Here is a 23,299-nt window from a genome sequence, read left to right on the forward strand (position 1 = left end):
AATTAAATGGCAAATATTTGGATAATCTATTAATAAGTTAAGAACATTTGATGGTTCCAGCTTCTCAAATGTGAGAATATCTTTAAATATCTTTGCATTTTAGACTGTTGATCAGACAAAACAGGACATTTGGGATCTGGGAAATTGTTTTTACAGTTTTCTAAAGTTTTATTGACCAAATTAATCAATGAATTGAGCAGATTAATCGAAAATGACAATAGTAATAAGTTGCAGCCCTAAAACTTTGTCAAAAGGCAATAAACAAAAAGTCAAAAATATATCTTAAGATGTGTAAAACAGACTTTATTTATATTTGATAGAAGGTACAGAAAGTAATGATGTGACCAGGTCAGTGTGGGGGCACATATTCCTCCTCCTTCTCGCTTTATTACCAGGCCAAAGCTGCTGTCATGTTCCTCCTCTCCGTCTCCATTTTGGGGTAAAAAAAAAACAACAACACCAACTGTACTTACCCCTGGAACATGACACAACATCTCTTTGGCAACAATAAACATGAGAGATCTCTCCTATTATTTTTTTTCAACCTTCCCTCCTCCTCCTCCTCCTCCTCCTCCGCCACAAGTACAGTACATCAATACTCCTAAAAGTATTCTTGTCGAGATACAAAAATATTACGGACAGCCGTCTAGATGGTTCTATGCTAAACTGTTACAGAATATTAAAGCCTTGGAAGGCAAACAAACACTTAGAAGACACTACATGTTGATCGTAGGCCCGTTTTGAATGGTGGCATTCAAACCAACAACTCAACACCCACACCTTCCCCTTTCTCCTCCATACATTTATACACACAGAAAAGCATTTTAAACAATTCATGATCGTGACGTCAGCCCTCTGTCGTCTTTCAACCAGCTGATCAGACAAATAACACTGAACTGAACTGTCCCACCTAAAAGCAATGCAGCTCTAAATACTTCCACCAAGCTTTTAAGCGCCATAAAATCTCATCCTCTTATTCTGTTTTATATATAAATAAACCAAATTATAACGAACCAGAACAAACTTTCTTTTTGAATCTGAGAAGTTCAGCTTCTAATACCCGAAATCAGAGTACAAAAACCGCTCCAGACGAGCTCAGTGCAGCCAATGTACAGCAGGTGACAGTAACAGCGACAGTTTCATTCTCATTTCTTTCACCAACAGATTCAAATAGAAATGAATAGAAGCTGAGAAATATCGGATGTATAATGTGCTAATTTACATTTGCAAAAGCACTTTTGTTCAGGCTAACCTCTGTGCAGCTGTTGTGCAAGTGTTTGTTGATACATTAAGCCTGTAGAGTTGTAGTAAGATGTTTCTACCAAGGTGCAGTATCTATTCCTGTAATATCTGTGGTTATACTTGGCCAATTTGAATATTGTTGCAAATACCGCTGCTTTCTGTGAATATTGGACTTACAAGATTTTGCATCAATGTGATGAAACATCTTGATTTGTCAGATATTTAACTTGCCGGATTAACCAAAAACAGACCTGTTTTGTTTATTAGCTGTTTCTCAATGCAAGCCTCAGAGATTGTACTACATCATGACGCATATCTCTTTTTCATAAACTGTGTATAATTGAAGATTTCATCATATCGCCCACCCCTTATTGGCCTACGTTAGTTTTAGAGAATTAGTGTTTTTCTGTTGCAGTCCAAATACTGAATATCTCGTCTTGCTGACAATTGCTTTTGGATCAATAACATGAAAGAGGATTTCTGTGACCTTGTGTGTGTCTCTACTCCAGAACAGAAAACAAAAAAACTGTCCGCTTTTGTGTCTAAATAGTAAATTCTTATAGATAATGTTTTCTAGTTACTTGAAACCATGCATTGCTATATTTGAAAAACCTGTCAAACTTTTAATTAAGAGTGAAATCTTTCTCACTTCTTGTCACTAATAGTGACGATTTGTTGTGCCTGATGTTTACAACACAGAAGGGTTCAGTAGTGATGGCGGTGCTGGCACTCAGTTTGGTAGAGAGAACGAGCCACATATTTATGTAAAACAGTACAGTAGTGGTCCTGATACAAAACAAAAAAAAAAATTGTCATAAAATTATCAGGTTGTCCAGGTTCGATCAGCTGTTTCCACAAAAAAAAAACATACTGTAACCAGACAGGAGCCATTAAAATTCCCTTTGCGTCCTTCTGCAACGCTTCAGTGTCTCTGAATGAACCCAAATATTAACATTATATTACTTGTGATACCTCGAGGATTCTCATCGATACTCATTAAGACAAGTAAACCGGTTTCCCCAAAAAGTACGAAATCTGTGGTGCTGTACAGTCTTGTTCAAAGTGCTGATCCTTTGTTGAAAAACCAGTAAGTCAATGTGTCTTTTAACTCAGCTTTACTCAGTTTGCGGGTTTGACTGTCCCGTTTGTGAGCCCAGGTGGTTCATAAATACTCCTCGTCATAAAGGAAAAGTGAAAGAGGTGGCGAACGTGATGCTTTTCCAAACGTCTGTCCTTCCAGTTTGTCTCTTTGATCCGAAAAATACGCAGAATTCAACACACCCCTGCTTTCAATAAATTCTTTACATCATACAGTACATATATATTAATATTCTGTAAGTTTTTTATATATTAACCATACTCTTTTCTAAACAGCTTAGGTCAGTCCTACGTTGTGGTAAAGTGTCCACAGGCATTAAGAGGCACTGTCTTGTGTTTCTAAAACCTGACGTTAAAAAAAATGAATCAGAAGTCATGCTAGCGGGCCGAGTCGTCATCACAGAGAGAGGCAGTAGATCCCGACGGCTCGTTACTCTTTGTCCCCGTCCTCGCTGCTTCCTGCAAGAGAGACAGAACGAGGCAGAAGGGATTAATGTACACAAGTACAGGCTGTTAGGCGTCTTCCTCTTCCTCCCAAAATGTTGGCAGATTTGTACGAAATCTCATTAGTGTGGGACATTTTATTGTAATTCAGTCTGTGGTAATTATGTTGAAGCCAACAACTGCATCTTTAATGGGCCAGTTTCCCAGATAGAGATTAATTCTAATGCAAGACTAAAGTAACCTTTTAATACCGTATTAACTGAAACACGGTCATAAATGATTTGCAATAGCTCTGGATGTACATGAGAGTTGATTTTAAAAAGTCAATACTTAAATTAAACCTCAAAGGAGGCAAGTTTAATTTCAAACATGAACAATAAGCATCAGTGATTACAATAATTTTGATGAAAACATTCTCTCTCAGGTCAGTGCTGTTAGCAAATACACTCATTAATGAGGACTAACACATTTAATCTTTACTTAAGTTTTACTTAATTTACTTTGCCCCGGATTTCAGGTGCAAGAACGAGTTAATACACATTTAAGATGTTTCAGAGATTTTTATTAGGCCTGCATGTCCTGCATTTATGTATAAAACCAGCTCAGTATCTTGTACAAATAATCATAAATCTTTTGTTGGTATGGTAACTTGATATTCAGACAATAAAAGCTATAAGCTGGTTCTTCAGTTACTGTGGAAAAATTCTCCCAGTTTCCCAGTTTTAGCAGCTTTCAGTCAAAACTATCGTCAAATCTGAACAGCTGTGAGAAAATCTGATATTTGATCTGCATCTCAGAACGGGAAAATATAAAAATATTTAAAAATATCTGTGTGTAAACTGAGTAAATCTCATCCTAATCAAAAAACTAATTAGGTCTGTTGTGAGTATGACTGAGTAACCCACCTCCTGCTGAGTCCATATCAGAGTCAGAGATGTGAGTGATGGAGAAGCGGGACACGTTGGAGGGGGAGACGGTGAAGCGGGAGTACTGCACGGCTGGTTTAGGGTCCGGGGCTTTGGTGACGGAGCGGGGAGGAGGGGAGTCTGATGCCGCTGAGGATGTCGGTAACGGTAGCAAGGGGAAGTCGTCCTCCCACTCATACCCAGCGCCTGAGAGAAGACAGTAATTAATTCTTATTTGCTCACAAAGTTTTTCTTGATGCTGAGACAAGCGGACGATTCACTTCTTCTTTAATTAGATTTGCACTATATTTAAACTAAAAAAATAATGCTCTCGTACTTACTCTCCTCTGAGATGTTCCCATCTGAGGAGTCATCTGAGGCATTCACCCTTTCTTGGGATTTGCTCCGTGATTTCTGACCCTCTGCTCCTAAAGAGAAGCCATGTTCAGCCAGCTCTTTAGTCGGGCTTTCCTGTATGCAGTGAAATTTAGAGGAAGAAAAGTATATAGCAGTTGTTAGATAGACTTGATGTCAGCTGTAGGCAGGTGAGTCAGGTAAAGAAGTATTTTAGATGTAAGAAAAACATCTAAATAAGCACAGATACACAGCCACGACTGTATCAGTGGCTTTTAAGGTTGTTATCGCTAACATATTAGCAAACAGTTGCCTAGATACAAATCCAGCAGTCAGAGCAAAATAAAGCATTAAAGGATAAGTTCACATTTTTTCAAGACTGTTGTAAAACAACAGTCCAGAGCCCAACTGAACACATGTTTTGCTCGCTGTAATCATTCCTCTTGACCATTAAAAGATCCTCTCCAAATAGGCTTTTATAGTAAATGATGCGGGACATAATCCACAGTCCTCGTTTTGAGGAAAAATGTATCAAAAAGTTTATGTGAAGATAATATGAAGCTTCAAATTAGTCAAATAAAGTGCTTCCGCAGTTACAGTCTTGTTAGTACAGAATTACCTCTCTGTGTCTCGACAGACAGTGTTTTTCCTGCTCAGCTGAAGTGGAAGTATAGTAACAAAAAGAGGTAATTTCGCACTAAAAAGACTGTAACGTTGAAAGATATTGAATTGATTTGAGTAATATGGACAGCTGAAGCATCATATTAGCTTTAAAGCATCAATTACATTAAAAGTTCATTATGAAGGAATTTTCTAATGGTCAGTATGAACAGGAGGAATGATTACAGCAAGAAAAAACGTGTTAATGTTCATATAGGGACCTGACTACTGTTTTAAGACAGACTTGATAATTTGTGAACCTATCCTTTAAGTTTGAGTCATGTTTCTGTCCACTTGATTAATGTAAGTCCAGTATTCACTCTCCCTCTGGCTCTGTTTTGGTCGCCACTAACTAGAAAATATCTGGATTTTTAGCTGCTAGATGCTAAAACTATGTTTGTTATTGGGTGAGCAGTGTTGAGTGGGTTATAAATAGTTGCCTACAGGGGTTTAAGGAGCGTGTCCCATAAAATAAATGTACCATAAAACCAAAACAGTGAATTAAAAGAGGCTAAAAAAACTCTGAAGAGCTGCCCCTTTCACATTACACTAAGCTAAATTATGCTACCTTGAAATGCCATTTAGAAAACATATATTAATGCAGGTTTAAATAGTAAATAAGTGAAAGAAAACATTTAAATATATCCTCTATGACACTCACCTGATCGAACAGATAGACGGTGACGTCATCAAAAAACGACACCGTCTTCTTCTTGCATTCAAGCTCCTCGTCTAGGTTCTCCGCCGTAAGCAGGGTCGGCATCTTGAGGAGGCTTCGCAGTTTGTGGGCGTCGCTGTTGTCGCTCACCACAATGGGCACCGGGTGGCACTCGTCCTCACTCTCCTCCCCTCCACTCGGCTCCTGCACACTGTAGGTTCTCAGATCCTCATCCGACTCATCGCTGTCGTCAGTGTCACCGTACTCCTCGTCGGCCTCTTCTCCATCAGCCGGAGACCCTCGGCCCTCCGTTGGAGGGAGCGGAGGGGGAGGGGTGGATGGAGGTGGAGGAGAAGAAGAAGAAAACCGTCTGGTGTTTGCCGTGTGCTGCAAGGCCACCTCGTCTTTGGGTAAGGTGTGCAGGATTTCTCCAGATATCCCTGATGGCTTGTTTTGAATTGTCTTGATCGCTGGCTCTTCTGTTTCTAAAGCTTGAACAGAGTCTTTGATGTCCTCTGCTTCCTCCCCCTCTACACTGATGTTGGAGTTACATTCTTCGTTCAGGGCACCAAGAGCCTCTTCCATGGCTCCTACCACTTCTGCTGCCCAGTCTCCCAGAGAAGAGCTCTCCTCCTGAGATGGCCATTCGTCCAATCCGCCTTCTGCTATCGAGGTGGTGTCAGAGGGCTCCAGACGTAGCTCCAGTCCCTCATCCTGGTCACATTGCTCTGAAGATGATTCTGCTCCTCGAGTCAATGTGTGCTTCATTTCAAGTTTTATGTCTTTGCTCACAACAGCGTCCTGAAGTTCGTCCTCCTCTTCATTCTTTCTTTTCTCACCCTTCTTTTCTCCCATGTGCTGTTCCTTTTCAACATTTTCTTCATCTCTTACTTTCTCTGGCAGTTCCTCCCCTTCATCCTTGGACTGCCTTTCGTTCTCGTAGTCAGAAAAGTAGGCAGAATCTCTGTATGGGGTCTTATCACTCAGCGGTAAAAGGATGCTGTCACATGACTGTGAGGACGCTAAAGTCAAATCCTCATCCAATGATGGCTCATCCTTTGTGGGCATCTCTTGGGCTTCGACCTCATGCTCCTCCACCACCCCATCCTCCTCCAGGCTCGTATCAAGGGTAGGCTTTCCTAGAGGTTGGTCACGGGGTTCATGAGGCTCTTTGGGGACAAACTCAGGACTCTCATTATTTTCTGTGTCATAGCCACTGTCCATAGCTTTAGGTGAGCTGGAAGGGTGTGAAGACGCAGGGCTGAAGCCTTCACAGGACCCGGCTGCAGATGGTAGATCCATTGAATCCATGGAATCAGGGGTTCCTACCTGCTTCTTTAGCGACTTGAAGGCAGGAGAAGCGTTCAGCTCACTGGACTCGTCAGCAAAGATGCCTGAGGTAACATCAGTGATATCGTCTGTGATTTCATCGTCCTCCTCCTCGTCACTGCAGTCGAGGATGTCAGCGAGGCTCACGCTGGAGCCGCCTCGGTCAACACCACTATCGCCGGTGTGACTCAACTCTGACTGTGGATCTGTGAGGGCCACCATCACATGCATGTTGTCATCAGGAGGCGGAGTGGCTTTTGTCATTGTCAGGGTCACCTCCTCTATTTTAGGCTCTGGCGGTTTTTGCATGATTAGATTTTCCTTGATTACATTCTCCCTCTTCTCTTTGAATAGAGTGTCATCAGTTGTGAGGTCAACATACTGTTCTCCACTGTCCTCAGTCTTTATCACAGCGGGTTTGGGTACAATGGGACCACCTGGAGCCGGTGATAGATTGATCATCTCTTCATTGCTTGGGATGTCAATGACCTTATCTCTGATGTAGTTGCTGTGACTGTAGCTGTGACTATAGCTGTTGTTTCTGACTAGCAAGCCAGTGAGTGGATCAACAAAGTGCGAATGGCAACACTCTCCAGATGCTGGCACCTGAGTCTCGCCCTCATGGCACAGGTAAATGTAGGCATTGCAGTTGTCTGAGGGCACCATTGCATGGTGTTTACTCAGATTAAGGCAGGCACTGTTGTCTTTGGCCTGGTGGGGCTCAAGATAGTCAATGGGTTTAGGCAGAGTGTGGAAGGCCAGGCTGTGCTCCTCCGGCCAGGAGTCTTCAATGTCCGTAGTTGGCATTGTGTAGTGGAAATCTACGTAAGCGTCCTGTCTGCAGCTGTGGCTCGCCCGTCTGTGGTGACTTATGCCGCTGTGGCGATGTTTTGAAGGCCAAGTGTTGCAGGTGTGTCTCTCAATAAATATGTCCTCTTCTTCTTCCTCCTCTGAATCACTGTCTCTGTGCCCGATGAAGAGCGCCCCCTCTGTCTCCATGTTGATACTTACAGAGTGGCTGTTGTGCCTGGTGTGGCTGGGCATGGTCTTCCTCAGGGAGCCCATCATGTCATAGTAGCCCCCTGTCACATTCTTTCCGATGATGGAGGTCTGACTTGTGTCTAGGTATGCGTCTCTGTAGGCATGTTGAGGCGGACTGATTAAGGAGGGGGATATACCCAGCGGGTTCTCCAACTCACCCAAAGCCTGGCGAAGGCTTCTTGACCCCCAGCTTTCCTGATGATGATGCTCACTGGAAAGCTCACCTCCAATCAGATAGTGATCTATTCCCAAAGGCGGTGAGTGCTCATAGTAGTAGCCCCCGTCTCGGTCTTTATAGGACACATAGTGACTAGACTCCCAGGGTCGTATGGGACTGCTGTCCGATACTTGCCCTAAAAGGGGCTCCATTGTTAGAGAGATAGCTGGACTTGATTCATTTGAGTCATACACATCTGACTTATGGATGTCTGCTGACCAATAGGGACCCATATTCTTAGCCTGTGATGGGCAGGCCATGCACTCACCCGAGTCGGCACTCCCAGTAAGGAAGCTCCCACTGCTGCCCTGGTAGTCTGGGCTGTAGGAGCACATGGTGTAGTCCGGATCAATGTTACAGTCTACTGGCTCTTCAATGCGGATGTAGTATTCACTGCTTACTGAGGGGCTATGGGCACTGAGGACGGGGAGTACACCTGGAGCATGTAGATGTTTTGGTTGGTAGTAAGGAGGAGAAACTCCATGGCTGAGGCTCTCCATGGGGCAGCCTCCCACAATGCCTCCTGGTGGGTAAAATGCCTCCTGACAATGATGACCCAGAGAACTAGAGGAGTCTGGGGCTCTATACGACTGCTCTGCCCTGGCTTGCTCCCACTTGTATTCAAAGTTCAGGCCGTGGCTGGTCTCTGTGACTGTTAGTATGTCATCTCCAGACTCCGAGTGGTAGCCATCGCCAGCTGAAAACTGCTCAAGGAGAGGGAAAGAGGAGGAGGAGGTCAATGAAGGGTGGTCTCGTGACATCACAGAGGCACCACGGAGGCTGCTGTGTCCGATATTGGGACGCATGGAGTTCCATCGCCTCTCAAAGTCCTCCTCGGCCTCGCTGGCTCCCTTGGCACACAGGTAGCTGAGCAGCAAGTGGACTTCCTCTGCGTTGGGTCTCTGATCAGGCTGTAGCCAGCAGAACTGCATCACCTCATACCTGAGGAGCCCAAGCATAAGAGACAGTCATATATACAAGATATGAGAAAAACATACAAGTTGTTACAAAGTCTGACAAATGCATCATACATCATACATGCTGATCACTTATTTGTTGTTTGTCTGTTAGGATTCTGGAGGTGGAGGTGTTCAGATTCAACTCAGTCTCCTAGAAACTGTGTTCATATATGACTAAATTGCAACAGCTAATATATTTTGCTAGAAAAGTAATGCTGACTGAAATACATTTTGTCTCAGCATAATGAAAAAAATGTTGTTAATAAATGGCAAATTGCAAAAATGTTGATACTGAACATATGAATGAAATGTTCAGAGACAATGTAGTTCTATCATTTTTCCACCAAAACATCTCATCTTGTGGTAACTACATCATTAAACTTTGTATGGTTATGTTTAGGTACTGGCAGCACTTGGTTAAGGTTAGGGAAAGATCATGGTCTTGGTTTAATACAGAAAAGAGTCTGCAGTGACATGAAGCACAATGTTTATTAACATTTAAGTGAAACCACCATCTTTCACTAACCTTCACCAAAGTGCTTTTGTTGCCTAAACTTAAACACACAGGATTCGTGCTATGAACCCTGGTCTCTGGTGTCAGAGTCCTGCATCTAGTACACCCACCATCCACCCCAACCTTCTCCTACTGACTTCAGAGTGATATATAAATTTAGCTTCATTCATCAAAAAAAAAAAGTTTCTTGTGAACATAATCCAGGCAGCGATTACATTTGCCAATGCAACATAATTGGGAAAACAATTTAGTTGTATATAAACATAATTTTTAGGAGACAGCATTGTCAGAATTGGATTTTCCTGTTTGTATTACTGAAATGTTATCATGTTTAATTCAAGGAACAAAAAAATAATTTGCATGGTGTTATCATTGTTTAATTCACTGTTACTGTTTGCTATTGTTTTCTCTCAGATTGTATTGAACAGCACATCATCATCTTTTGGTCTCTGTCTAGGACCAAAAAATGAAAATTAGCTTTTACATATTTGTGGTGCAGTACATGCAACGTGCCCCATCTTTGTCAAATAACAAATTAATGAATGAATTGTAACAACGGGACTAAAAATAAGAGAACTGAAAACTAAACTAGGGAAGCAAAACTGGCAGGATCTGCATTGTAATTAAAAATCTGCAGAAGAAATGAGAATCCACTTGTCCTTGGAACAGATTTATTTGTGTTCTGTTTGAAATTATGTTTCGCTCTGTGTGTCCTCCTCCTCCTCCTCCTCCTCCTCAGGGACTGTTATATATGTTAAAGATGTTTCTAAATGTGTTTCTATGTGTGTGTGTGTGTCTCACCAGCGCTCAGCCAGGGGCACTTTGAGCAGCGGTTTGGGGAGTCGCAGCTGCTGCTCCCTCACAGCGTAGGTCAGCACTTGTCTGTCAGAGTAGTGTCTGTAGGGTTGGTTACCCAGCTCAAACAGCTCCCAGATAGTAACACCCAGGGACCTGAGACAGAGGAAAACATGGACATTGTGAAGATGAAACATAAAACATTAATCAGAACAAGCATATGTCATTCCCACTGTGACCACATACTGTAAATAATTTCGTTTTTTTGCTTCCTTCATGTTTTCATTCACCGTCAGGGCTTTACAGCTGTATAGACAGGTTCTCTATTGTCTTAAACTCTACTTGGTCTTGTTGGTGTTGGACCTGTGTTGGGTTTTGGCCATTTTTCTCACTTATTAAAGTCTTGACAGATTTAGTGTAAGGTTTTTTCTGGGCCTTCCCTCTGCTCTTGTAATTTTTGAGGTAACTTGAAGAAATTAAAGGATGTCAAGTCAAAGACAGTTCCCCGATGAGAGACACAAAACCCAAAATCTCTTCCATATTTTTCCATTTACAAGCAAACTTCTGGTTGATACATTTCTGTCTGTGTGTCTTTCCCAGAGAGCCAACTATGGCCAAGTGTCCTCCTTTTGGTCATGACCTTTCTCATATGCACAAAATAAGGACAAATTATCATGTTATAGTACAGTCGTGCAAGATTAATGTTTCTTTTGAAGATGAGAAAATGCTTTTTGCAACTCCAGTCCTATTTTAAGAAAATGCAATGTAAACAAAAGCAGATTTTCCAAATAAAATCCCTCAATTTGTTGTTTTTGGACTGCAGTCGTCTCCTCGTCTTCCAGCATTTGGATTGATCCAACTAACTAATCAGCCTGATCCTCAAGTATATCTGAACATTTTCTGTCATGTTTTTTTCAATTTGTTGTATTTCTGAAGGAGATGTAGTATAACAAAAGGCACAATATCTTCTTGTCTGAGCAAAAAATGGCAAAAACAATCAATATTTGCTCGGCATCATCTTATATCCTAATCTATGAACAGTGACATAAAGTAATAATAATAACAATAGTAGTTTATATATATTTGATGCTGTACATTATGAGATCTCTATTAGATTTTTGTTTCAAAGAATAGGTAACCAAACATGCATCTTTGTGTGTGTGTGTGTTTGTGGGTTTTCATCCTACCAGATGTTGCTCTGTTGGGTCTGGTCAGCCACCAGCAGGTTTCCATGCACCTCATCCACCAGCTCCGGAGCGATCCAACGCAGCGGCACGTACATCTGATCTAACGTCACGAAGTAATCGTCCTGGTAGGAGGGACGGGTGAAATGTTAACAGGCAAACAGCAAGGACAGGAGAAAATCACAACACTTAAATGTATTTTTATTTTAATTATTGACTCAGCTGCACAGAAAAAACATTTTTGTTGTATATAAAGGAAGAAACCGAACAAGAGGCAAATATTTCCACTTAAAAAATGAAATACTGTAGTGTTACCTCATTTAAGTTGCATTCAAGTGATATTTACTGATACATTGTGCCCCCTATTTTTTTAATTTTTGTCTCTGCCATTAAGTGTTTTATTTATTATTACTGTACTTGCAGCTAATTCTATTTGCGCGGATTAATTATGTTTTGTTTTCTTCTGTTATTTAATCTTCACTGATTGTGTTTGTAATATGTGTTCTTGTGTTTCATTATGTTTTTTTTTTAATATATTGAAAAATTTAATAAAAAATGTAATTACAATAACATTGAATTCTGACTCATTAAGTGTTGCTTGTGTTTTCTGGGTTTTTAATCATCTTCCTTTGTTAAATTGAAACACGAGCTCTGATGAATTAAATCTCTAAAATCTGTAAAGAAACTCACTTGGGTGGAGTAAATATCGGATCTATTAGCAGATGCAAAACACCTCAGGGATTTACAGAGTCACTCACTCACTCACTCAACAAGCATCTTCATCTCATTCTTTTCCTATTTGGCCAAATTCCCGGAACAAATTAAATGATTTGCAGACAAAATAATGCTGTCTGTGTTTGCATATTTTACTGCGTGCATATTTTTCTACCTTGTATTTAGCGTGAGACAGGCCATAATCTCCAATCTTCACTGAGACATCGGCGGTCAACAGGCAGTTCCTCAAAGCCAGATCACTGGTGACAGAGAGGAGGAGGAGGAGGAGGAGGAGGAGGAGGAGGAGGGAGTAAACAGCTGTTACATCTCTTCATTATTTATAAACAAACTAAATAGGACCAGAACATTGCAAGAGGATGATATTTCTTGAAGCACATAACAAAATAAACACATTACTCTGCTCGGCTACAAAATGAAATTATTAACCTTTATTGTGGAGTTTCTGGAGTTCTGGAGATGAAGAGTCACCGCCTGCAACAAAATCACTGATGCTGGAGTCGGTAAGGAGCACTCAGGCAGCACCAGGATATTGTTCCAGGAAGCAACCGGGAAGCAAGAAAAGCGGTGCAACGTCTGACATTTAACCACATGAAGAAGTTGCCGAGTACCTGTGTGTGAAGTTGTGTTTGTGCAAGTGCAGCAGTCCTGAGGCGATGTCACAGGCCATCCGTTGTAGGATGAGCGGCTCCGGGGTCACGGTCTCTGCGGTCCTGCAGCTTCGGAGGTAACTCTTCACATCCCCCTGAACGCAGCACACAGAGAGAGAGAGAGAGAGGACGGAGTTTAGTCTGTGTGTTACAACCTCTGACCACTGGAGGGCAGTCTTGTCTTTGTAATAAATAGACTACGAGTCGCCCTTTTCTTGTTCAGTCATGTAAATCTGGTTTGTTATTTGTGCTCTTTCGATTTACAGCATTCAATCTGCACATTGTTTAGACTGCTCACACTAAATAATGAGCTTCATCCCACAAACTACAACAGGTGCAGTATTGCGCAAAAGTTTTAGGGCACATGGATAAGATGTTTTGAATCTTATCCATGATGCAACACAGTCAGGGAGGCGTCTGATCCTCCCAAATTCATTCAGCAGCATGACAACAACCCCGAAACATAAAGCCAAAGTCGTAAAGAACTTCAGCAACAAGAAGAACAAGGAGTCCTGCAACAGATGGTTTGGCTCCCACAGAGCTCTGATCTCAACATCTGGGATCACATGAAGAGACAGAAGCAGCTGAGACGCCTAAATCCACTGAAGAAGAACTGTGGCGACTTCTGCAAGACGCAGGAACAACCGACCTGCCGAGTACCTGAAACACTGTCTGCAGGTTTACTGAGGAGAACTGCTGCTGTTTTAAAGGCAAAGCTGCTCATTTCATTTCGGTTTCTTCTGTTGAATCGACTTTGTATGAAGTTAACTGATAAATAAAAACAATTAATGGCAGCATCCTCACTTTACTTTTAGTGTCTAAAACATTTGAGAGTTCTGTACATCTGAGCATTGTCTGTCATGAGTTACAGCCTCCCCTTCTGCTTAAAAATGTGTTTTTCTGTGATGTGTTCTTTGAGCTTCTCTGTGCAGAATAATGTATGTGCAATAGTTTGTTTTCACATTCATCTGCTGAAGGTGGGACAGTTTCTCTTGCACGATTTGTGACATCACAACTAGTTTGGAGCCAATCGCGGTCCAGTATGCAACTTACATAGAGTAGATGTAATGTTAAGCTTTTTTTTGACTTCTATACATTCATACGTCTAAAGTTGTGTTGATCTTTAAACAAAGAAAATCTGAAATAAAATAGAACTGAACCACCACTCAACAACCTGTTATTACTTTCTCAGTAGAGTGGATTCAAAACTGATAGACGTGAAGTGGCAAAGACCCAGTTCTTAGTTCTTATTGCTTTGATATCACAGCAAATATCGGTGTTAAATCTAACAAACTAATCAGTCCTGTGGATTTAATGCTGCAGTTGTGAGTAAAGTACAAATCTAACATGATTTATTGGTAAGTGTGAGCTGCCAGAGCCAAATTTTAACAGCAGCTGCCAAGAATGTTTTCATTGCCAAAAGTAATTACAAGAAAAAAAAAATCCCATGAACTAGATATTACAACTTTTTTTTTTTTTTTCAATCCATTTAATCCATTTGAATGAGTTATGGACTTTGAATGAAAAGCAAAGGTCAAAAGACTTGACAGACACTTTCAGAAACTACATATCTCATATTATAGATGGTTTTAATATATTTTATGTACTTAGCGGCGAAGGCACACTTACTCCAAGGGGATATTTTTAAAATATTAAAATCTTTAAATGAATGGCTGAATGAACGCTTGTCTCTCTCAGATTTATCTATTAAAAGAACATTTTAGCCCCTGTTGGCACTTTGGATCTGTGTATTAACTTTTTAAATCTATATTAATCTCTTTTACACATATTGTAAGCCTTTCTCTCTACACCAGACTGTGGAGGGGGGGTGGGGGGGTTCGGATACTCACCAGAGGGCAAAACTCCATCACCATCAGGTAGGGAGTGACCTCAGTGCACTGGGCCAAACACTGCAGCAGAGCAGGGTGCTGGAGGGCCCTGGAGAGCGGAGGAAGAGGAGGAGGAGGAGGACGAGCATGAGATCACAGCACAACGCAGCGAGGTAGAAAGTGAGATTTGACACATTTTTGACGATAAAGATAATTTAATAACATCCACACCCATGTGTGTTAATCGTAATTCCTTCAAGAATTGTTTAATTTATGCCTCGCATGACTAAAGCGTATTGAAAGATATCTCTGTTTGGTGACGTCTGGAAGTTGCTCTGCATCCTCCCAGTGTATTCTTCATATGAGTCATCAATTTATCTATGATTTAGTCATCCTGTTTTTTCCATTAAGTCTAGTTAATACTATCTTGGTCCAGTCCGTCCTGGAAGAGGGATCCTTCCACTGTTGCTCTTCCTCAGGTTTGTTCCATTTTTTTAAATTTATTTTTAACTAATTTAATTCTTAGTCAAGTTAAAGGTCTAAGGATCGAGGATGTTGTATGTTGTACAGATTGTTTTACATATTGGATTATATAAATAGATTTTAACTTGACTTGACAATCAAAGGACATGACGACTGATTTGAGAAAAAAAAAAGTTCTACAGAAAATTCAAATTAAGTAAAATTAAATAAGTAAAACTAAACCTGTAGTAGCAGTAAAATGTGCTTAAGTGAAAAATACTCATTTTGTAGAAAGATCTCTGAAGTTTGTGAAAATGAATTTTCCCAAAATCGGAGATACTGAAACGATGAAAAATGGTGAAAAAATGTTCTAAAAACACATTTGTGTCATTGAGCTGTTTTATAGTTACATGATTATAGTTTCTGTGCCGTTCTGTAAAATGAACATTCGCTCCATTTATAACATTAATATATATCAAACGTGTATTTTTACTTATAAGTGTATCTATCAGCCAGAAAAAAGAAGGCAAACACAGCCGTCTGTCTTTGAGGACGCCGAATAACTTCAGTCAATATTTCAGAGTTTACAAAGTCAAATGTTACAAAGTCATTATTCCATCAGATTCAGAGGAGCTAAGTTATGAAACAAGTATATATAATATATATTTAAATTCAGGCTTAAGGATTGAAGCAGACTACCTCACATCTACAAACCTTCCTGAGTGTGTATTAGCATGTTACAGCTGTTACAAATATTACACACATATGTAATTTACATCATCTTTTTACTCAGTTATAATGCACAAGTCACCTGTTTTTTTATTTGATTGGTATTATTTTGTGTTCTACTTTTGTCTTTTATTAAAAGTTGTTTATTTTTCCTCTTTTTTTTCTTTAATTTTCTTTGTTGAGATACCTTCATAAGCCCATGGGTTTTTAATCTCACCAGTACAATTCCTATGATATATGTATTATATATCTTGGTATTTCCTGCCTGTGCAAATAAACTAAACCTAACTAAAGAGGTGATGTTTTTACAGTTTATACAAGTTTTAAATGTGCTGTAAATCTGAAAATGCAAAGCAAGCAGTAACTCCAGCCATCAGATAAATGTTGAGCAGTAAAAAGTAAAATATTTCCCTCTGAAAAGTAGAAAGTCTCCCAAATGGAGATACTCAAGTACAGCATCATGTACTTCAATAAATGTACAGTTACTTCATCGCCTCTGACAGACAGAAATACAACAAATAGATCCAACAGCAGGTAACGGAGGTAAACATGTACCGGAAAGGTTGTGCTTCCTCCAGGAAGTGCATCTGGTCCTGCACGCTGGCACTGGCTTTAAGTTCCTTGACCACCACTTGGGTGGTATTCAGACCGGCATTCACCTCCCCCAGCAGAACCTGAAACAGTGAAGATAGAGACGAATATGCACAAGGAAGACAGACAGACAAACAGAGAGGACAGAGAGAAGGACATTTACACAGAAACAAGCATGGAGTGGGAGTGACGGTTACACAAAGACAGAACAGACAAAACGACATGAAGCAGTCATGCGGGAGTTTAGCAAAGAGACAGAAAAAAGCAGATAAACACAAACACACACACATACACACAGATGGACATACCCAGTCAAGGTACACAAGGGTGGAAGAGACGGATGTGTATTCATGAGTATGAGTCGGAAAAGGAGGAGAAACAGAAGGAGGGGGGGAGAGAATGAAAACAACTTGTTATCTGGTTGTAAAAACACGATACCGTGCCACACGGTTCAGCCTGAAGCAGGACGGCCATTACTGTGAGAATTTCACCAGCATACGGATTTGTTCTCAAGAGCTAAGAGTCTATCACTACGGGGACAAGTCGACATCAAAGGCATGACATTACACACTCAGACATTACAGGTAACACGGCGTGTCGGACATTTTTAACCCGACTCCATTCCAGGATCACAGAGAAAAAGACTAATAGCCGTGATGTGAGGCCTCCAGCCGCCATCGGGTAGTTCTGAGGACGGAGGTGTCAGATGTGAGCTTACCTTCCCGAACCAGCCATTCCCGATCTCTTTCAGGTAGAGAAGAGTGTGGCGGCCGAGGTCTGTGGACTTGAGGAGTTGGACTGGAGGAAGAGAAGAGAGGAAAAAAGGTGTTTCAGTGATGAGTAATCCTTCTACAAAAGCAGTGGCAAAAATCGCATTACATTATATTAAAAGCAAACCGTATTTTGCAAATCATGCAAGTGGATTTTAACAAATTTAAATGTACAGTTGTGTATTTATTCCACCGCTGCAGGCAGCCACTGGTTTCCATTAAATAAATATTAGGCTGTATGAACATTTAACAGCAGACTCTTGAAACTGGCTTGAGTTGTTTAATCATTATGATATGATAAATTACAGAATCATACAACAATAATGTGAAAATGACAAAAATAATTACAATCGATTACACAACTCAAAAAAGTTTAAGAGTTTTGCTAATTGCTAATTATTCTCCAGGGAAATCTGAAACAATACTAAAATATACCTAAAAGCTACAACTTTATAGCATGCATTTGAAAATAGTGGATATATATGTTGTGAACACACATTTACATATAATCACATTTTAAGGTGATATGTTGAACTTGTTAGCAAGCAGTTGCTTATTTCCACATCCAGCAGTTACGGAGCAACATTATGATTCATCTGGAGTCGTGTTTCTGTCCATCTGGTGAATGTAAGTCCAATATTCACTCTCTTTTAGTTCTGTTTTTGCTCTCTACCAACTCCTGAGGGAAATATCTGGCTCTTTAGCTGCTAAATGCTCCACTATGTTCACCAGCTAGTCTCCAGCTAACTGTGTCTGTTTGGTGCCGAGCAGGTAGTTTTTTTTTTCTTTATAAACAGCTGCCTGCTGCGGCTTAAAACGACGCTATGAGACTGTAAAGTTGCAGCTGGACAGATAAACAACAAGCTGAAACTCACTATGAAGCTCCGTAAAGCCGAGAAGAGCTGCAGAGTCGCACGCTGACAGCTCAGACATTGTTATTATAAAAAAATATAGATTAAAGCCGCTTTACACTACCATGGTCCTTTAAACTACTTAAACTTTAAAATACAAAAGTTTCTTTGCTGTCTTAAAAATATGCTAAACTAGCACTGAAGAACCTGTTCATGCATACAGGATCAGTTTCAACAGTCCTCCCTGCTTTTTTTGTAAAGTTAGGAGCCATTTGTGTACCGGAGAAAAGGCTGGAACACAGGCACTGAAGCGGACGCTAACTTTTGTCATTGTTAGCGTTGTTTTCATCAATATCGGACGAAACAACCATGACACAAGGGAACATGAATAACACGACATCTCATATATCTGCAGAACTAGTTTCAGGTACGATGCACCTTTTAAATGGAATAAACTCTTGGAGATTTTAAAGCTTTATTACCTGATGTTTTTATGATTCTTTTATCTGTTTTTTTTTTAATCAATTCCTTGTTTATTGTGTAGTTATGAATGTTTCTTGTTCTCAGGTCACACAACATGTGTACTGCAACATTTCATCAAACTACAAAAAATTTTCTGAAGGTTTATAATCCACCTCTTAGAAAGCAGGCTTTAATTTATGCTAACATGCTAACTATGTGTCTTTGTCAAAGTATTTCATTCACCGAATCACTTTAAGGCAATAAAGTGAGTTATGAGAATTACTAGAAATTTAAAGTTGGCTAAACTTGTGTATTTTACTCATTTCCAGTATTGTGTTGGGACCAATTGTGTCATCAAATAATCATAAAAATGCCAAAATAAGACATATTATACCCTAATGCATATGGAGATGAATCACAGACTTCACTATTAGAAAATGAAAACAAAACAGTACAACCCTTTAGATATAACTGGTAACAGTAACATGAGAGAACGCACCACATCTAGGTTCTTAAGTGGCCCCTGTAGAATCCATCTTCCGTCCGATCGATTGCTATCAACTCTCTCTGAAATGAGATATCCAAACATGCCAGTGGATGTTGCCCATGATCCACCACAAGCACAAAAAACCAACACCGCTCTGAAGTCTTATATGTTCTATATTGAGCCGCCTCTGGCACCGATCTGTCTGAATGTCCTCCGACTCCCCGATGCATCGCTATCAACGTCCACCGATGACCCCAAGTCCTTCCTGCCTGCCGAACACGCCCGACCGTCCAGTCCCAGCTCAGTCCCGAATGAAACAGGACTGACAGCAGTAATCTCCCCCCACCCCTCCCCTCTCTCGCCCTCCAACTCTCACCCCTTACTATCTATCCCTTTCTTTCTCTCTGTCTCCCATGATGACTCTTTGATTCTGGGCGTACAGGCAGACAAGACAGATCTTTGTGGTGCTGCGTCCCCCGTCCCCCCCCCATGCTGCCACACAGTTCAGTCACTGTGTGGAGGCCATATTGGACACCCCTGTTGCCTTCCCCAGACTGGTCATTCCTTACACCCACTCACGCTCTCTCCGGCGCAAAGCAGAATCACCGCCATTGTCCGGGCTGATCAGGGCAGCATGGCACCAGTTAGGACCAGTTAGCACGCACACACTGGGGCTATTATCCACCAGTTCCATGACATAGGAATGAACTGGGTTTTGGCGATAGCAGCGGCAAGCAATGGGTCCCACCTATGCCATCATGTTTTATCCAACTACCTCGCATATTCATAAAGCAGATGGAACAATGAGAAGAAGACAATACGTGCAATACAGTTCTTGAACTACAAGCTGCTCTTCATCACCTACAAAACTCCTAGTGGACTTGTAATGTCCTACATCACAGGATCACAGGATGCAGGCTACCTAACCATCCCCAAGATTAACAAGCAGTCCATTGGCGGCAGAGCATTTGTATATAAAACTAGAAACCATCTTTTTTCACTCGCCTACAGTTCACTAATTAAATCCTGATTGTAAAACCTGTGTTTTCCTTAGGACTGGTGTCTTACAAAGTGTACTCAAGTGATTTTACTCTTTAAAGGGGACATAACATGACTTTTTGTGATTTTCCGTAATATTTATACTGTTATGATGTCAAATGTTCATTGTCAAAGGTCCAAAACTTGAGGTAAATGTGTGTAAAAATGCTCCCTGTAAGTCAAAAATCAGGGCCTCAACCTGCTCTGTGTGTGCCATTTGCAAAGTTACCTCTACTTCCTCCTCGTGATGACATCAGATTGTTTACACATGCCCGTTAACGGTTGCTAAGGTTGTTGCCAAGGTTTTTCCATGTGTTGTTCACGTTGTCCACTCGCATATTTCGTATTGGATTCTGGTTCGAACATGTATGAATGTGTTTAAGAAGTTGACGTTTTGAATAAAGAAGGAGAAAAATAAGTGAAATCCTACTACTGCTGTTTGTTTACGTACGAGGAAGCTTCCTGCAGCTGAACGGAGAGGGGCCTTAAAGAGACAGGAGCCAAAACGGCCTGTTTCAGACAGAGGCTGAACTGAGGGGCTGCATAAAGGACCAGTAGAAGATAAAATAAGGAGTTTTTAACTGGAAATCATGCAAAGATATTCCAGTAGAGCCCCAGAATATAAATATAGACCTGGAAATGTTCATGTTATGTCCCCTTTAAATAAAAAGAGATTATGTTTTGGTCCTGTTTTTGTTGTTGTTTCGTCTGTTTGTGTCTTAGCAGGATGTCCAAACTGATGGAAAGTTCATGGGTCAGGGTTATTGATAGGTTATTTGTATGGATCTGGGGAGGATTTGTTAAGGATTTTCTTAACATTGCAATATTTGGCATTTTCACTATTTTCTCATAATTATTACTTGTATCATTATTGTCTGTCAGCGTGAAATTTTCTGTCATTAAAATAATAAATTTGTAATAAGTGCAGCCTTTCTAGAAGAATACGATCACTTACTGCTTTCTGTTTTCTTTATTTCCTTTGAGTGTGTCAAACTGAAAATATCCCGACTACCTCGGTAAGCTCTCGGATCTCTTCAGAGCCAATACACTAACTCTCTTTCCATTTAACAGCCCTGTCTGGGCTTCGCTAAGCTGTTTGCTGCTGCTGCTGCTGAGCATCTCTCCCAAGAATGCGTCTAGCTTAATCGCTAGCCAGGAAGTCTTTAGCGAGATGCACAGCGGCTAAATCACTCAGAGCCAAATGGAATTCCCATTATCCTCTTCCAGTCCAGTGCATCCTGGTCTCTGCTGAGGTGCTGCCCTTCAACAATCATTCAAATTATTTTTTGACGTTTGCCCGTTCTTATGTAACTCAATCATAAGTGGTTGGACTTAGAGGTCGATGTGTGTGAGTGATTTTGAGAGGCAGATTTAAAACGTGTGATGGAAGGATGCATGGAATATGTGCTCATAACTGGGAAGAATCTATAATATTCTTGCACGGACATAAAAGTTGGACTTGTTTTTATGTGTGTAGCTATTCATATGTCTCCTCTGAGAGGGTGTGAGCGCCATTAGCCGTGCAGCCTGCAGCACAAGAACAGCTGCATCAGGGCGGATCCTGGGGACCCGGACGGCGGACTGAGCCAAGCTCTTACAGTACTGGTGTCTCATCAGGAGCCCCACCTATCCACACAGTCCTCCAACAGCCTCAGGAGCACGGCAGGATGACAGAGGAGATGGGAATATTGGCTGAAAGAAACCACATTTTCTCATAGCTGCTAAAGTACTTTAGCTCCACGTCAGCTCTCAGGGAGTTTTAGTATACGCGGCTACACTGTGTTGTGCTTAAAAATCAACCTCAAGACCTTTTTTTATTCGGTTTCTCAAAAAAATATTTTTATCTTGTTATTTTTTTCTTGCCTCTGTGCTGTTTTAGTGCTCTTCTCCTCTGTTATTCTATACTTTCCTTCATTCTGCTGTTGTATGTTTAGCTTTTTGCTTTTAATATTTCATCGCGCTGTAAAGCACTTTGAACTGTATTTCTGTAAAGTGCTGCTATACAAATAAACTTGCAAACTTGCCTCCATTTTCAGGAACTTCGAACACCCGGTTTAGAACTTCTAATAGGGGCCTAAAACCTGGAATTCTTCCCAAACACGTGACAACTGGAGGTAAAGTTTCAGTCAGATACAGGAAATACTATTATGGAATGACTTTTCTCAGTGGGTTAAAATTCCTTCATCTTTAAAATCCTTTAGAGCAGATTTAAAATTGGGTTTTATAATCTTATCAGTTTTTTTGTTGCTTTTCTTAATAGTCTGATTTTGTTTTTCTTGTACATTCATGTCTGTATATTATTTAGGTAATCAATAAGCCTAACAGCCTTTTTTTTCTCTCCCTGCATGTTGTTTTTTTTTCTTGTTGCAGTATTTGTTTGATCGTAACTTGTGCAAATGAATAAACTCAATCTAAATTCAATTACCAGTAATTTTATAAACTTCTCCCCAGATGTGTTTCTATTTTGTAGATTCTGGTTTCCAGAGAAGAGCGGATGAATGTTGAGGAATGTGAGGAAAGCCTCACGATAAGCTTCTTGGCTCTGCCTGCACATTCACGTCCTTGCGGTTTAATTTGTTACTTTTTTTTTTTTTTTGAAATCTGACTTGTTATATTTCATTTTCTACTTCAATATCGTGCTAATAAAGAAAGAAAGTAACTCGAACTAGCAGCAAAAGACAAACTGCGGATGAAAAGACAACAAATAGCAGCTAAGAAAGATAATAAAACTGAGAAGGTTAGAGAAACAGCACAGTAAGGTGGATCCCTCTCTGTCACTCCGTTTCTCATTAAAAACTTAATTATACCTCTCCTGGTGATGTCACTGGGTGAGGCTGTCCTGAAGGTGCAGTAATGAATCCCTGACCTCTGCCGCTGCTGTAATACCATGTGGTTTCTATTAATCGCCGAAGACAAAAGCATCTGTTAAAGTCTCAGTTCACCCAAATCGAAGAAAATAGTGAGAAAATGGTTTCTTGGTGTTATTGAACGGTGCGGATACATTTCTATTTTATGTGACATATGTGCCTTTGAAACTTCTCCACCCCAAAACTATTTTCTTAACTGTCCACTGAGAGGTGTGTGAACTATCCAGAGAAGTCTGGGATGTTGTTTCCTACCAAGTTGAGTTTTTCAAGTGCCATTTTTTTTTTAATGCATTGAGCATCACAAACAAAATTCATTCCACCTCTGTTGTATTGAGGTGTGTGTCATCTTCAAACCTCAGCAGATAGAAACCAGAATGACCTGCATGGCGAAACATGACTTGAAGCAAGTTAGAAAATATGTTTTTTGTGAT

General features: G+C 40.6%; 1 protein-coding gene across 4 annotated transcripts in view; it reads right to left on the minus strand.

Moving 5' to 3' along the window:
* Positions 1-282: 282 nt before the first annotated feature.
* Positions 283-23,299, minus strand: part of aatkb (apoptosis-associated tyrosine kinase b) — a 49,504-nt gene continuing 26,487 nt past the window's right edge. For all 4 annotated transcript variants that reach the window (XM_042397900.1, XM_042397901.1, XM_042397903.1 and 1 more), the window contains 11 exons: positions 17,112-17,191; positions 16,358-16,476; positions 14,633-14,720; positions 12,744-12,877; positions 12,290-12,374; positions 11,404-11,525; positions 10,223-10,372; positions 5,365-8,890; positions 4,031-4,160; positions 3,690-3,896; positions 283-2,799 (listed from right to left, as the gene is read on the minus strand). In XM_042397900.1, coding sequence (XP_042253834.1) covers positions 2,771-2,799; positions 3,690-3,896; positions 4,031-4,160; positions 5,365-8,890; positions 10,223-10,372; positions 11,404-11,525; positions 12,290-12,374; positions 12,744-12,877; positions 14,633-14,720; positions 16,358-16,476; positions 17,112-17,191 — 4,670 coding nt within the window. In that variant the 3' untranslated portion in view covers positions 283-2,770. The remainder of the gene's footprint in view (positions 2,800-3,689; positions 3,897-4,030; positions 4,161-5,364; positions 8,891-10,222; positions 10,373-11,403; positions 11,526-12,289; positions 12,375-12,743; positions 12,878-14,632; positions 14,721-16,357; positions 16,477-17,111; positions 17,192-23,299) is intronic.

The sequence above is a fragment of the Thunnus maccoyii genome, chromosome 20 (assembly GCF_910596095.1).
Source record: "Thunnus maccoyii chromosome 20, fThuMac1.1, whole genome shotgun sequence".
Taxonomy (NCBI): domain Eukaryota; kingdom Metazoa; phylum Chordata; class Actinopteri; order Scombriformes; family Scombridae; genus Thunnus; species Thunnus maccoyii.